The sequence below is a fragment of the Harpia harpyja genome, chromosome 14 (genome assembly GCF_026419915.1).
Source record: "Harpia harpyja isolate bHarHar1 chromosome 14, bHarHar1 primary haplotype, whole genome shotgun sequence".
Taxonomy (NCBI): domain Eukaryota; kingdom Metazoa; phylum Chordata; class Aves; order Accipitriformes; family Accipitridae; genus Harpia; species Harpia harpyja.
Genome location: NC_068953.1, coordinates 8,376,653 through 8,392,472, shown reverse-complemented (window position 1 = coordinate 8,392,472; position 15,820 = coordinate 8,376,653). Strand labels below are relative to the sequence as shown.

At 41.7% G+C, this 15,820-nt stretch overlaps 1 protein-coding gene across 3 annotated transcripts in view; it reads right to left on the bottom strand.

The window, feature by feature from the left end:
• Positions 1-998: 998 nt before the first annotated feature.
• Positions 999-15,820, bottom strand: part of SAP30BP (SAP30 binding protein) — a 32,807-nt gene continuing 17,985 nt past the window's right edge. For 2 of the 3 annotated variants that reach the window (XM_052809117.1, XM_052809116.1), the window contains 7 exons: positions 9,284-9,372; positions 6,637-6,728; positions 6,117-6,177; positions 5,575-5,626; positions 5,121-5,179; positions 3,795-3,879; positions 999-3,116 (listed from right to left, as the gene is read on the bottom strand). In XM_052809117.1, the coding sequence (XP_052665077.1) occupies positions 2,935-3,116; positions 3,795-3,879; positions 5,121-5,179; positions 5,575-5,626; positions 6,117-6,177; positions 6,637-6,728; positions 9,284-9,372 (620 nt within the window). In that variant the 3' untranslated portion in view covers positions 999-2,934. The remainder of the gene's footprint in view (positions 3,117-3,794; positions 3,880-5,120; positions 5,180-5,574; positions 5,627-6,116; positions 6,178-6,636; positions 6,729-9,283; positions 9,373-15,820) is intronic. The other variant, XM_052809118.1, reaches the window with a different exon arrangement.

Genomic DNA, 15,820 nt, shown 5'->3' with positions numbered 1-15,820 from the left:
CAAGCAGCGTTTCTTGGCTCTGGTCATAAAGTCTGCAAAGAAATCCAGAGGTTTGGAATGACTACGGATACTGCAGAGCAAGAAGGAAGAGGGCACGAGGAAGGGGTGGGGTGCCAGGATGTGTTATATGAATAAGATACTTGCATTTAAACAATATTCAATAGCTTCTGTAGTTAAATGATTCATCCCCAAGAACTTCAGCAGCTGCCCTGGGTCACATGCTTAACTGGTAAGATTGGTTAAATTAATGTAGTCTCATCAGACTCTCCCACTTTGTGCTTACCACCAGTTACAGTTATAGACAGGGCAGAGGAAGGGGATGGACAAGACTGGCTGGTACCTCTGGCACTAGGCTGCATTTCTGTGTACTGGCACACACCTCAGTGAGATATTGAATCTCAGCTTCAGGCTTGCTCACAGCACACATATTAAGGATACTCATTAGAGTAATGTTAGTTGTTCTAGAAGCCCAGACACACCTCCACCCCTATTCTCAGCAGTAGACAATTGCAGTGATCCTTCTGGTGCCCAAAGTTTGTCATTAATCTATAGTCTGAGACAAACTGCAGCAGCTGGTGCCCACCTCGCTGCAGTTTTACTGTTGTACCTTCATCCACATGTTGTTCAGCAGGACTTTAACACAGATGTTTATACCATACAAGTTTTTAAACAGGATGGAATTGTACAAGACATTCTAGACAGAAGAGTCACCTTATAGAGCTGCAAAGCTGCATAATGGCTTGTATTTCCCACCACAAGTACATCCTTGGCCTTTAAAGGAACCCCCTGAAAACTCTGTTCAAGGCAAGGAAATAAACACCTTCAACAGTTGAGGTGAAACGTATCATCCTCTGCAGAGTACATTACAATCCCAAAATAGAAGCCTGGGAGCTGTTACCATCTTCCATAGGATGAGGATGGAGTTAAGGCATCTGTTACAAGCTTGCAGGAATCAAGTCAGCAGCCCAATGCAAAGTAATTTAACAGAGATGTCTTACTATTTTCATGCCTTTCAATATTTTATTGCTTTAAAAAGAGCAATTCCACCATATCCCCAACTTCCCATGCTACAGTCTCATCAGTTCCCTGGTTTCTCCCCCATGAGCATTCCTGGATACACGGTTTGGTTTTTTTTAAAGCTAAAATGACTGCCAGGACAAAGTGCTTAGCACATTTTGAAATTATTTAAAAGCGGGAAACCAACCTCTTATTTCTTCCTTAAGTCTCAATAAATGCAAAGTCTGGATCAGGAGTGACATAAGGTATATAAAAAAACCTGAAAAAGCAACACTGAATTCTAAGAAACTTACGCTTTTGTTGATCTGGCAAGTGTCTTTCCTATCACTGCTTATGCACTAGAAAAAGCAGGCTTTGGGTAGAAATTTAAAACAATGGGAAACAGAACAATTACTGAATCTGAAAAATATGATCTATGAATTAAAGACCATTTAAATAATCTGGAGGGACCACTACAAAGAAGAAAAAAGTCCATGTTAGCAGCTGTTTCTCTACACAAATGGAACCATTCAAGCTATTTATCCCACCTACCTCAAAACAATGAGCAAACCACTTCATTACTGTTGGCCTCCTTTTTAGGAGACCAGCCGCTATAGATGAAAGTTTTATGAAAGACCTAGGTGCTAGTACTAGAAGGTACCTTTTGAAGACATTTAAGATGCAGGAATAGGTTTGAAAAAAAATAACATTAAGAACAGCTGAATTACCAAGTGTTTCAGAACATCCTCTACAACAAAAGTATCTCCAGTCAAAATCAGTTTAATGCTCCATTTTTTTTTTTCCCCAGAGTCTGAGATTTAAAAAAAAAAAGTGAAAAAACTTTCATGCCACCCCCACTCTCATGGAATTATTACATACTCACCTAATGATAGCTGTAAACCAAAGCACAACAAATGGATACTGATTCTCCCTCACCGAGACGAGAAATGCAGACACATCAATGACACCAGGGTTTTTTTAAAGACTTTTCCATTTTTATAATAATCTTTTGCTACACAGGTAAGAAGATTTATACAATAAAATTTTTAACTGAAAATACTTTTTCACAACAGTGGAGCAAACAGTAACTGCCATGTGTGCATTTCACAGTACATCACTACCTAGTACAAAGATGGACAATATCACAATTAAGATCACTCTCCTCTGCTTATCTGCTGTCCAATCTCATTCCATGGCAATGGAAGAGTTTTCTGCACAGGTCTTTGCAAATGAGTTCACAAATCAAACCTCTACAGCTTGTGGGTTCTGCATAGAAATCTCCATCCCCGCAAGACTATTTCAGCACAGTTTCCTCAATAGTTCAACTATTTAACATGTGGTCACAAAGATCTACAGAGATATGCACACAGGTACAGATGTCAGTACTATAACAAAGACTGAGTCCAAATTCATAGATGTAGATCACTCCAAGTCTCTGCTACACATTTGAAGATGGACACTGACCAATTGTCTCTGCTTTAATCCCCTTGGAGCGTACACAAGGGAGGCACATATCACAACCTGCTAGCAGCCTTTGAGCGTGACCTGGAATACACAAAGGTAATACTGATACTCCTTCACTACTTGCCTTTCCCCCCCGCCCCCCCAAACCAGACTTGCAAGTAGGGTAAGACCCTAACGCAGTAATTTAATAAGCTAACTTTTACAAGCTGACTCCAGATACCACCTTCCTCCAGCACAACACACAGAGACTGGTTCTTTCCACAGCAAGAAAAGGCAGAGGCATTTTCGGCAGAGGTCCATTCCTGTGGGCACACAGCTGGCATGCCTGCTCCTGCCCCCATTCTTTCAAATGGGAACTGTGGTCTGTTTCAAAGAATCTTGTCATCTTTTACCAAAGGCGAAAGCTACCCCTCCCTTCCGAGAACAATGGCTTCAATGACAATTAAGTCCGAAAATCCAGGCACAGCACACCAGTCACTGCTTTGCCTTTTTCACAATGGTGCCAACAGCTGATATGACTGTAGTTTTGGATCCACTTGCACTAGTTGTCACTGTGACAACACCTGGCAGCGTTGCAGTAGTGGTGAGGATGGTGGGCTGAGCTATCGTTGTTACAGGGATGGCTGAGTCCCACTTGCTCTTCCTCTTCTGGGCGTCTGTGAATTTGATTAGATAAAACAAACGAGGATTAGCATCATGTTAAGGGTCACTGATCCCCTTTGAAACACCCTGTCTTGTCAACTCTTAATATACCACTGCTTGACTAGACAACTTTCCCTCACATTAATTTCAGCATATACTGGCAGTAAATGTTGAGGAGGGAAGATAACTTTATACCTCAAGAGCCAAAGTAAAACTCCACACCTGAACTCCAGCCAAATGGGAGACAGGTTCACTCCCTGCCCCAAAGCATGTTTAATTTTAACAGAGCACACGTATCTCAGTTGCTCAGGTACAGGCACAGGGCACACTCATCAGCCTGCAGTGGTTTTTTTTTTTATCTTCCTCTCAGTTTAAAAGGCAGGCTGTAGGCAGGAGAACAATTCTCAGTCTTTCTAAATCTCTTGAGATGTATTGGTCCCAAGAGCACTTTACAACCATAAACATCAGCAGGTTTCTTGACCTGCCAATAAACCTCTTCACTCTCCAACCTGTCTCCTAAGCTTTCACTGCAGAAGGACAGCTATGGGACACAGGGACTAGAGAAAAGCTAGTCAACTCCTGGAAGACCAATATACACATTATATACACAATCAATAAGGAGCATTCAGGATTTCCAGGAAGCACTAATCCCAGCATTACTGCAGCTTAGTACAATCACAACTGTTCTTTACCTCCTACAGTGGTACTGGCTGTTGTGGTTGTTGTAGAAGCAGCACTTGTTGTTGTACCCTTTTTAGTGCCAGTCACAAATTCAATCTGGGAAGGGAGACACACACAGGAGGAAGGGGAGAAAATAAAAATGAAATGTTAATATACATAATCTTTCTTAACCCACATCACTTCTCTATGTTTTTAAGAGCAGCTTTAATGTCATGTAAGACATTGGCCTCCAAGCTGACTGTCAAGCAGGGAGAAAGATGTAGACCTCAGGCCAAAGCGTACTGAAGTCATGATCATTAAGGATTCCTGCAACCCAGCTCTTAAGTCAGATACAATAAAAATGTGTTTGTTAACTGGTATAAGCATAGGAATTTGATAGAGCTCAGAAAGGATAGATCCTGGTCATTAAAAAAAAAAAAAAAAAAGGTATTTATACAGTTAGAAGTTCCTGTTCTTTTTCCTTTTAAGAAACATGCAAGACAAGTCCCTACCTGCACAATTTACTGCGACAGCATCATAGCAGGAAACCTAGCAACAAGAGCTACAATAGCATGCAGTCTCATATTTTCAAAACTGCAGATATGGGCAAGGACGTAATCAGATACCTGGGTTACTGTACAAAAAACAAAACAAGTAGCAAGACACAGCATGCACTGCAAGAAAAAAATACCTCCACATACTGAATATGGAAGGAGCCTTCTGCAAGGTTAGATGGCAATCTCTAACATTAGATAGTTTTCTAATGCCAGCCACTAGCTTAAAAGGCAACACCACTGAAGGACAGGAATAAAATCTTCCAAAGCCTGTCTGTGTTCTTTTTGGGGGGTACATAAGAATGTACATTTTGTGACAAGCCCAGTTAATGTTAAAATAGGCCCAACATTTCTGGAAATTAGATCCAAGGCGGCAGTATCAAGGAGAACAGAAAGCAGATACTGTTTCACAATGCGATAAGGTGAGGAAATTAAGCTATAACTAGGCTATGCCACCAGGCAAAATGTCATAGATTAAGAAAAAAAGCTGTTCTTAATGCATTATTTTGCCTGTATCTGGCTTACTGAATACCATTTTAAGATGCCTGGTTTAAAAATACTGACAAAACAGAAGGAAATCCAGTGGAATAAACAACCTATAGAAACAGACCTATAAGGAAGGGCAAACAACTGATCTGTGCAGCTTAGAAAAAGACATGCAAGAAGAAAAGACAGAACCAGGGAAAAATAAACAGTATTAGCACAGAGCACAGTTCACTAAAACAGCAAAGCAACAAAATGAAATTCAGCAGGGAAACAAACAAAAACCCTGCATCTCCATCTCTTTTGGTTTTGAATAGCTACCTTTGTGCGTTCCTTCTTGGCCTTCTCCAATTTGTCCATTTCAATCTTCTGGGCTTTAGCTAAGAAAGATCAGAAGTTACAAGAAGCACCAGGAAGAGTAAAAATCCATAGTTCTCTCTCACTCACACACTTCCTATCAAACAATCAAAACCTTCAAATTGTGTATAGAAAATTAAACTGTCATAAAACTAACTACTGCTTTTTAATCAAAGCATTACTGCACTATATTAATGATTTAAGAGATTTAAACATTGAAGAACCAATTTAAATGAAAAGGCTTTCCAGACTGATGAAGCATCAATAACATTCAGGCACATCCAATCAGAATGAAGTAGTTAAAGAGCAGCATGTGATAACTTCTCATTTATAAAGGAAGTGAAGACTCTAGAGCAGTTAATTAACTACAAAACACAAAGAGCTAAGTTAGGACAAAAGAAAGACTTCCTGGAATTACCTAGTGCCTCATAATATGAATCCTCTGACCAGCCATGAGGATCAAACATGTCCTAAAGAAAAAAAAAAGTCAGATTAAGGCTATTTCCACATATACACAAAACCCAGTTCAAAAATGTTTTATGTATTTCTGTTCACTGATGATATTCATTACTGATTTCTTCTTGTATCCCAGTGACACAAAGATCACATCAGACCTTCTTTTATAGGACCACGTTCTGTTGTGAACGAAGAAACAGCTTTGAAGCCAAAAGGATGCTGGGATAAGTCATGCATTTTTCTGCTGCTCAGCTTCTATTCCCACCAAGGAGTTTCACGTATATCTACACACTTCATCAGTTCTTGTTCAGAATCATTATAGTGAAGTTGGAGGCACTGGGGCTCAGTACCAGACAAAAATGTTCACTTCAATGAAAAGGATCAGACTAAAGTTCCCTTAAAGGACCTCTAAACAAGCAGGCTCAAGAAAGCCTGAGGTAAGACCTTACACCCCTGTATTATCTTTTATCCACTCCCTTGCCAGCCAAAAGTATTGCACCTCACCTTTGGATAATTTGTACCGAGTTCATCAATTGAACAAAACTGGATCAGCTTTTCATAGATGCTGCAAAGACAAGAGTTCAGAACAGAGCCAGTGAGCTAGAAGTAAATGGAAGTGTTCCAGATTTGTTAGTAGAAAGCAGTTGTCACCTCTTCATACTGGAAAAGTAAAATCAGAACCTGGTAAGCTATGCTTGCTATGATGGATGTGGCCTGCCATTAACCGTATTATTTCCCACTTGCCCCAAATTAAGCTCCCAGCTCCCAGAACAGACACATCTTCTAAAATACTTCATCCAAAGCCTGTACATTTAAAATCTGACACACCAACTCTAGTTGTTGCCTCAAGGAACACAAAGAAGAGTTTTACTGTTTCAGTTACAATCAAATTATGACTCTCATTTTTGTAAGCAGTAGTACTTCTTGCTCAGAATCCTGTTTCTGCTACAACTCCAACAAAGAGGAAAATTCTTGGGATTTGCTCTGTAGTGCTTTGGTCACACGGGAAAAAATGGTGGCTCACCTGGGGTTGCGGAACTCCTTTTTCCTCTGAATGATGTAATTCATATCCATGCCCTCTTTTATTTTCCTCTCATACAGCTTTTGAATTTTATCCTAAGGCAGAAAGATTACAGAGTGAGCTGGTACGAAAGAGAGGAGCGCAACAGCAAACTATCAAAAGTGTACATGTGGAAACAAGCCAACTGAACCACTGACCTCCTTGCATGGAACAAGGATTCTATCTCTCCCTTAAGGCCAGGCAGACTGATTAGTAGACACTCCCTCCCTTAAGGTCTGAAAGTATCTTCATGAACTGTCTGGATGGGTAAGGGAATTGATCTTTGCACATTCTGAAGGCTTCAGTGATTAAAGATTTGTATTTGAGGCAGTAGTGCACACTCTGTCTTCCCAGTCTGTTGTTTCCCTTTACAGCTATGACTGTAGAGAAGTAGAAGCCAGTTCTGAGAGGGACAGGTGAACTCCACAAAGGTTCTCCCACAACTTACTGTGGCCATCATACCCACCTTCAGACTCAGGCGTGCGTGGACCTGAAAAACAGCTGCTGGGCTACACTGCACAGAAAGCAAGGCTCATGGCTATGTCTGGGTAACAGACGAGCAGAGCCGAGCTCTGCTGGACAACTAAACCCAATGTGATCATCAAGTATTGCTGGTGGTATCTACTGGCAGCCAAATGCTCTTAGGAACAATGCACTTGTAAATCCTTGCTTGGGCACAAGTGGCCAGTTCAATGGAATCAGCTTCTCCTTGCAGATCACTCACATAGTTATGAAGTCTATGGGTATGTTACTGAAGCCACAAGCCCCTGCAAAAGGCAACTTAACTGACTCAGGTTGGACATTTCAAGCAGTCTACTCTCCAAGAAGACTGAAAGATTTCAAAATAAACATGATTTTTTTCTTCCTCAGCAAGGTAGTGAAAGACCTTAAAGTATTTTTACTCTGGTGATGCTGAAGGGATAGCAAAAGCAGAAACTTTCAGATGGAACAAACTTTAGTGGTACTACTAGGAGAATATTCTCAGTATTTTCCTTCATCTTTTCTTTTTGACACAAGTTTCTCATGTACAAGAGGCATATAAAGTAAGACCAGAGGCTAGGCCTTCAGTCTTTCAGGATGAGAGAGTTGAGTCAACTTTCCTTTGTTGCTTCTGGGTAAGTCACTTCATGTCTCCTCCATATGGACAGTCAACTTGAATACAGAACTGACTATTGCCTAAGGGTTTGCCTACACCTGAATAAAAGAGGATTGTTAAGAGCTGACATGAAACTCCTGTTTCATCAACCTTTAAAAAGCTTTGTAAGATAAATTTTCATCAAGTCCTCACAAAACTAGCAAGAAGAAATTACACAGTCTCCACATCTGGCACACACATTGTGAGGTTTGAAGGAACAACTGCAAAAAGGTGAATTTGGGGACTAGAAATGATTGAATAGGTGTTCCCTTTTGTCCCCTCCCCATGGAGGTAGCAATATGGTTCACAAAGTCCACAGATGGGGAATTACTCAGTCAACTTTATAATAAGAAATACTCCCTCTGGCAGAGTTCAAGATATAGTTTATTAGAGGAAGAATCTGACAAAAGGAAAGAGCAAATCAACAGTGAAAAGTCCAGAACATTTTGCATGTCTAAAGAACAATCCCATCTTCTTGCTCAAAGTGCTCTAAGATGTGGTTTGACCTGCTAACAGAGGACAAGTTCTCCTTTGATTTAACATAGTAAACTGCTGTCAAAGGGGAAGAAAATCTGCTTTATTCTGTCTGCTCTCTCAAGCTCTGTGCATTCCTCAGATCTAACGCACTCTAATTCATTGATGTCAGAACAGTAAAATCCTCCTACAGCACAAGAGGAGGAATGGGTGTGCCCAGGTACACTGTGTGGAGAAGAAGAAAGCATGATCTGGATGGTGAGTCATTCTGAATCACCATTGCACATTAGTAGCTTACTTTACAGAGCATTCCAGAAGTGACTCTTCACTCGTGTTTCTACTGGGAAGATAACTGCAGTTAAAACTCATATGGGTGGTAGGAAACAGCAGCCCCTGCTCTTTCGTTTGCCCTCCATCAGGAGGAGGAGAACAGAGCAGAAGGTTATTGCAAAGTTGGTTACTGCAATTATTTGGGTGTGCACCAGAGAAAACATGCATTTGTTTTCTTTTGCTGCCTCTAAGTTACTAGCTTTCCCTCTAAATGTTTATCATCTACAGATATGTAGGTGGAAAAGGAATCCAGTCAATGCTGCCTCAACTATTCCAGTTAGGGTACTCTCAGGCCCATATAGAAAAACAATGATTTGTTCCTTCCTACGGAGCTGAATTTGCTGAGGTAAGAGGATAGCAGCCTTCACAGTAAACATTGCTTATGTGTCACTGGTGGGATCAAGGGCCATTTTAAAGTATAAGTGACCCACAGAGACTGGAAAACAGCTTTAAACTACTACTTTGAGATTCCTAAACTAGAATTGCTGTAAAGTCTAAAGCATTAACACAGTGCATTCACAAATTCAGTGTGGTAAAAACCCAGCTTTAATGCTGGATTTTTAACTTGCACAAAAATACTGAGCAGACTTCCCAGATATCCCCCCTCCCTACTGAATTGCAAGCCTTTAAAACAACAACAACAACAAAACAACAGAGTGGATTTATACCAACCTGCAAGTGGTTAGAACATCTGCCAGGAGGCTCAGGAGGGATTTTGATCTCATCTGGAGACATGTTCCGCACTCTCTCTGAAAAAGAAGCTGTAGAGAGCAAACTGGTCATGAGTTATGGCAATACTGAATGGAACTTAAGCCATGCAAGTCATTAAACTTGTTTTATGTCCTTGCTCGGGCTACTCTATTATTGAGAACTGACAGGTAAAAGTAACAGGGGAACGCTGTCAACTGGTACTTGTGGTGTTTTCAAAGTGCTGAGCAAAAAAAAAAAAAAAGCAACTAACCTAAAGTTTAGATCATTAGAAGGGGGATGTGATGCTTGCTTTGTTGCTATCTACCTTACCCTGTGGCTTTGTGTCACACCCATGCTTAAAGCTTTATTTTCAGGGGTCTCTTCACCCGAGAATGGAAATGTAAAAAGCTAAGCTACTTTCTCCTCCAGCTGCAATTGTTGATAAGATCCTCAAAGGCAAAGGATCATCAGAGGAACAAACATTGGTCCGTGGAATGTATCTATAAACCCCTGCACTGTGCACCACATACTGAGCCCTCCACTGCTCCAGGCCTTCCATGCGCACTTTAAAGTCCTGCTCTGAACAGCTCAGATAACCTGGAGTCTCTGACAAACCTTGTGCCAGGATACTCTCAGAGAGAGAATCAGACTGTGTATGTGGAGTATCACGGGATCAATCTAAAGCAGCCTGGTTCATTGCCATTCTTGGGGAGGTAATCACTTTGGGTCCTATTTATTTCAAGGCCTACCTACATGAACCAAAACGGTTCAAGAAGGGAACAACCCTCCCCAAGGCCATCAGGAGTTAACCACAAGAAATTACATTTCATCCTTAAGTTAACATTTCCTTAACAGGCACTTTGATCTTTGCTTACAGAGTCAGACTATTGCTAGAAAGAACAACTCGTTCTGCAGGACTGAGAACAGACCAGTACAGATTGGCAGATTTCTATAGCTGTTTGTGTTGGGATATACTGTTAGAGTACCTGATTGCCCTATAAAGATTAGTTTACAGAGCTATCAGCAAAAGAAACTGCCATGTTTCCCCCTATTGCTTGCTATTTTCCCACTATTATGGGAAACCCAGGCAGTTTTCTAGCCAAGTCTTGGAGCAAAGATTTGTGCCACATTTAAGCAGCTGGGATTGTTTTCAACCATAATTTGTACAGGGAACACATCCCAGAGTCATAGTCTGTAGTGGATAAAAGAGACCTGACACCAGCACAGAGTCATATCAACCAAGCCATTCACATTTGCAGCTCCTCAATTATACATTCCTCAGTAAAAGCTGCCTGAACTGCAGTTCCAGCACACTCAAGTTCAGCTCCTTTAACCAAAGCCAGAAGGGCCCAAAGGACAGACACTGGTGTTTTAACACAGCATGCTCTCCTGACTTCCAGCACAGAGCATCACATAGCTGAGGTTACAGATAATCAACACTACACACGTTCAGTGCTACTACAGTTTCTATTTCTTTTGTAAAAACGTAAAGCACTAAGGACAATATCCTTCAGAGATGCAAAGCTGGCAGGCAACCACTCATTCTATTTGATCAAGATGTTGCTGAGGGTTAAATTCTTCAGCAGTTGCTAGTAACAAACAAAAAGCGTCCTTTGGCATTTACTAAGAGAGTGCCTCCATGGAAGAAGGAAAGCTTGCCAGAGCCCCTACAGAAAGGCAGGCAAACTGGAGCTCCCTGACAACAAGGCAAACACTTGTTATAGGTTACAGCTGCTGGTGGGATGGGGAAGCCTCTAGCTTAATTAGTGTTTCAGGAAACCAGAAGACAGTAGCAAACAGACAGAAGTGTTCACAATAGACGGCACACTAGGCTTTCCGGAAAAGGTGAAAGCTGATTAATGGCTTAAGAGATTCACAGCATCAGCAGAAACATTAAAAAAGAAAAAAAGCCACCAAATCAAGGCTTCATAAGGCAAAGAAAGGACCTAAAAAAAAAACAAACCAAAACCAAAAAAACTCAACAAAAAAACCCCCAAGCCTAGCTCCAAGTTAGACATCCCATAGGCTCCTTATCTTTGCAGACGACCAGAAGAGACACAGAGAAACAAAACATTTATGGGAAGGAGAATTGTGGGCTCATATAAACTCAGGAACTATGGGCAAGAACTCTGTCTAGCATCAAAGAAGTCACAGTCGTAAGAGTATGTTCAGCAATCAGTTCAAAGCTTCTTTGAAACAGAAATAACACTGGAGGAGGAACAAGAGCTCCCAATGAGACAGTATAGTTTGACCCATGGCTTTTCAAGGTTTTGGTGCTCATTTCTCTTTTGTTTGAGCCATGTGAAAACAATCATTTATCAACATTATACGATGTGGGAAGGCATCTCTTAATGCCTTACAAGGAACTGGAACTAAGACATCACTGTCTACTGCAATCCCACCATAGCTGTACGCAGCTGAAGACTGAGTCAGCAGTGAGGCTACGTGCAACCTGTTCCACCTCACAAACTGAGCACAGACAAACATTCATCATTACTGGGATATTTCATCACATCACAGCCAGACTGAAATGCCACATCATTAGGAATAAAAGGATGAGTTTAACCCCTTCAGGCCTATTTTACAGTAAGGAAGTGCAAATTATTCATGCCCTCAAGCAGTCCTCAAACTTCCTCCCCAAACAGAGAGCAGAATGGCTGATTCCACAGCTTCTTCCCACCAGGTCTTTTCCTAGAGAAAGGGGCAGCTGGGATTATCATTCAAGGTAATCCTGGAATTTGCATATATGGCCACAGGCTCCTGTATAAAAGATTTTGTGTTTTCGAAGTCCCAAGCACAGCTTTCTGCTGCCTATATAGCGGTAAATGCAGATGGACAGCTAACAACAAGGTGTGTCCTCACAGGATACATCCAACTGCTTTGTGCATCCTGTTATTTCTGACAAGATCAAAGTTTTACTTTTACATGAGTCATAGGTACTGACACTGGCTGGAGTCTCTAACTGGGCCTGTGATTTGCTGGCTCACAGCCTAGAGGATCTCCATGTGGGGACCTCAGGAAGTTTGCCGTTGGCACAATTAATAACTACGGGCACACCCAGATTCTGGCTCACAGTAAGTAAATATCTTCCTCTAATCAGATTCACAGTCCAGATGAAGAACTAAGGCCATAAAGCAGATCCCATGACTCAGATGGGGGTTCAAGAGAGTAGGAGCCAATGCACTGCCAAGTCTGCAACTCAAAGCATCCTGCTGCTGAAGGACACTGCCACTGGTGCTTAGTCAGTGCATTCTCCTTCCACAAGCTGACCTAAAAGTTAAAAATTTCATCGGCACAAGCAATAGATGCTTGTAGCTTTTTGTGCAGCCTGTGCATGCACTGTGGCAAGGCAGAGATGTTCAGCTGCTCCCAGGCTCCACGTAGGAGGCCAAAGCACAGCCAACTATCAGGGTGTACCTAGCAAAGATTCAGTATCTCAGTAGTCAATAGAGGATATTTGTTTGCCAGATCTTGGTGAGGCAGATAATTAAATGGAAACGCTACCACTACATTTAATCTGCTTCAGATGGGTTATTTGACCAGTATATCCAACAGTACAAAGACATACTGCATAGCAGGAGAGAAAGTGCCACCGGCACAAACTGCGCACTCGGTTCCTTCTAGAGGGAAACAACTGCTCACAGGCCAAAGGCTATGCTGGAGACACGGACAGGGGGCACGCAGGAGTTTTTTTTCCTCCAGATGGGTAGGCATATTTTCCTAGTGCAGAGAAAACCAAAAGAATAGAGAGCATAGGAATAGAGAGCTGGCCATACCTGGACAGATTGGGGTGTGGATCACCTGAGGTCTGGCTCAGCACTCTCAGTGAGTAACACCACTCCCCAAGTAGGATTAAGAACTCCTGTCCCTTTCAAGGTTCACTTGTATGCTGTGTCTTAAGCAGCCACAAGGGATTACAGGCAATATCAGGTGCCAGTTTGTCTATAAAGGTCACACCATGCAAAAAACAAGCAAAGACCTAGAAAGGGTGATCAGAGGGGCATGGCTTTCCCTGGAGACATGCAAACCGGTGGTGCCTGGTCTCTAAAACTGCATTCTTTGGCACTCTAATTAAGTCTGCTTGGCATAAACCAGGGTGTGTGGGTTTCTGATTTCCTGGCACCAGAACAGCCAAATCAGAGGGAAGAACTGGAGGCAACAACATGCCAGTGAGTCACCCATCCATGGATGGACACTAGTTCCCTTTCTGCTCTGTGGGCTGAGAAATGCAGAGAGACCTGCAACTCAGCCATATTTTCTGCTCTATGAACACTGGCTTTGTGCTCAGATATTCTAAGGGCTGGAGAGAACGTTTCTTACAGTCCAAAAGGTAAACAACCATGCTGCAAAGAACTTCAGGGCAAAAAAATGCATCCTAAAAGTATTACTTTGCAAGGCTGCAGGAAACAGCAAATGCAATGTCCTGCCAGCACCATGTACTCTTCAGAGTAGTACAAAAAACCCAGAAGGACAACACTGATGCAGAACTCTATCAAAATAAATTTCACAGATACTTTCTCCTCAACCACAGGGCAGTAACTGCTGAAACCTCCCCTCCCATTCTTTCAGGCTTTGACTAATGTTACGGATGGCACGACTAACCATAGTTGTGTACTGCCACAACTATGTAATAACTACCTCAGCGTAAGTCAGGACAACCATGCCCTTCCCAGCTGTTCATCCCTACTGTTTTCTTTGTGCCGACTCTTAGTGCTCACCTAGCGTGCACTAAGTAGATCAGGAATGGATCCAGCTGGAAGCCTCACGGGGTGGGGGGGGGGGGGGAGGGGAAGGAAAAAAAAAGCAGTGAAGGTAGATCTCAGCATTATTTTTGGGAGGAGCCTACATTTATGCTGTACTTAAGCAACTGCATAACCACGGACTTTAATAAAGGTGACACTGAACAACAAAAGGTTATCTTCTGAGAAGGGCAGGCCCACAAGATTTTAATGCAAAAAGCAGTTGTGGAAAACTAAGGAAGACTTCAAATTCCACATACTGATATTAGACAAAGCTTCAGATGTTCAGACTGGAGAAGTTACTTGCTTTGTGTCAGAAAATCCTGCACCTTTTTTCATTCAAGAATTCTAACTCAAAAAGTCCAAGTTTCCAGAAAGGGAGTGGTTCTCACCTTACACCAACCACAAGGCTCTTGAAACAGTTCCTTTTCAACTAGCTAAGATATGGTCTAATGCAAAAGACCTACAGAAGCCAGCATGGCAAATACACTGACCTCTAATAACCTGGTTCTGCACAAAGCTTGCCTATATGCTGCTCTGTGTGTGTTACCTTCGGGAAAGGATATTAAAGTTATACTGCAAACCTTAATCCAGGTCTTGGACTCGCCAACACTGTCCACTCACGAGCATATGATACTGTAGTGAGTGCCCTGCATGCAGCTTTTAAGCCTGCATGCAAGTCTGGGCTTTATGAGACAAATGAGATTCAATCTTCTAATCTCCTGTGGATGGGGCAGTCACTGGGGGAAGAGGAGACTAACAAAATTGTAACCTGAGCCTTATACCGTAACTACGAAAGGACTTGCCACTACATTGCTTTACAAGTGTAGAGCTTCACCCATATGTAGAGAGTAGAAGGGCAGTTGGCTTTCAGATATTATTCTTTACTTTTAACCCTAAATGCTGTTGTCTCATCCATGTTTCTAGTGTGCATTTTGAGGCAGATCAGTAGTTTGGAGAAAGATCTCTGTTGCATTCTATGATGAGACTGGTTAAAGCAGTTTTGCCCTCTAAAGGCTGATAATTCAATGTAACAGTTGGGTTGGTGCAAAGTCTGGGCAGGCCAACTGAAAAGGACTTAAGTCCCAAACTTCAGAGTGATGGCTGTTGTAGGAGTCACAGCTTAGCATCCTAGTGTTTACTATCTTATTTTACGTTTGTCACACTTTATGGCTGAAATACCATGCTTTATCCTTGACAAGCTGACTTGACAGACAATGAAGCAACTTCTCAACTCACAATTTTTTTATTATATTATTACATGCTACCACACAACTGTACTAGTAACCTCAGGAACAAAGGGTTAGTTCAAGATAGTCAGAGCTTCGACATAAGATATACTTTCTGTACAGCTCCACAGAGACCAAGCAGAGGATACCATTTCAAGCTGATGACCCTGGAGTTTTCCAAATCTAATAATGGTGCAATGAATAAGTGAGATGTCACAAAAATCAAGTAAGTTTCAGTAACCATTAGAAAACATATGGTAGGCTATGTCAACCCAGCCGCTATAAATCAGTATGTGGATCACATTTAAAGTGGGGATATTTTAGGTAGGTTTTTGAAGCCACAGAACAAAGTATCTGTCATCATTCCTGGTTATACTGGCACGCTCAGAGATGTGTGGACAAAGGTACTGCTTTATTGTTTTAAGCTCATCTAGAAAAACACCAACACTGCCCTTTACATATATGTCTTAGACATTAATATATGCAAATATTTTCATGGTTTTAGGCAGGGTACCTTTCTCCCAAAAGAAGACTTCACTGAAAATATTCCA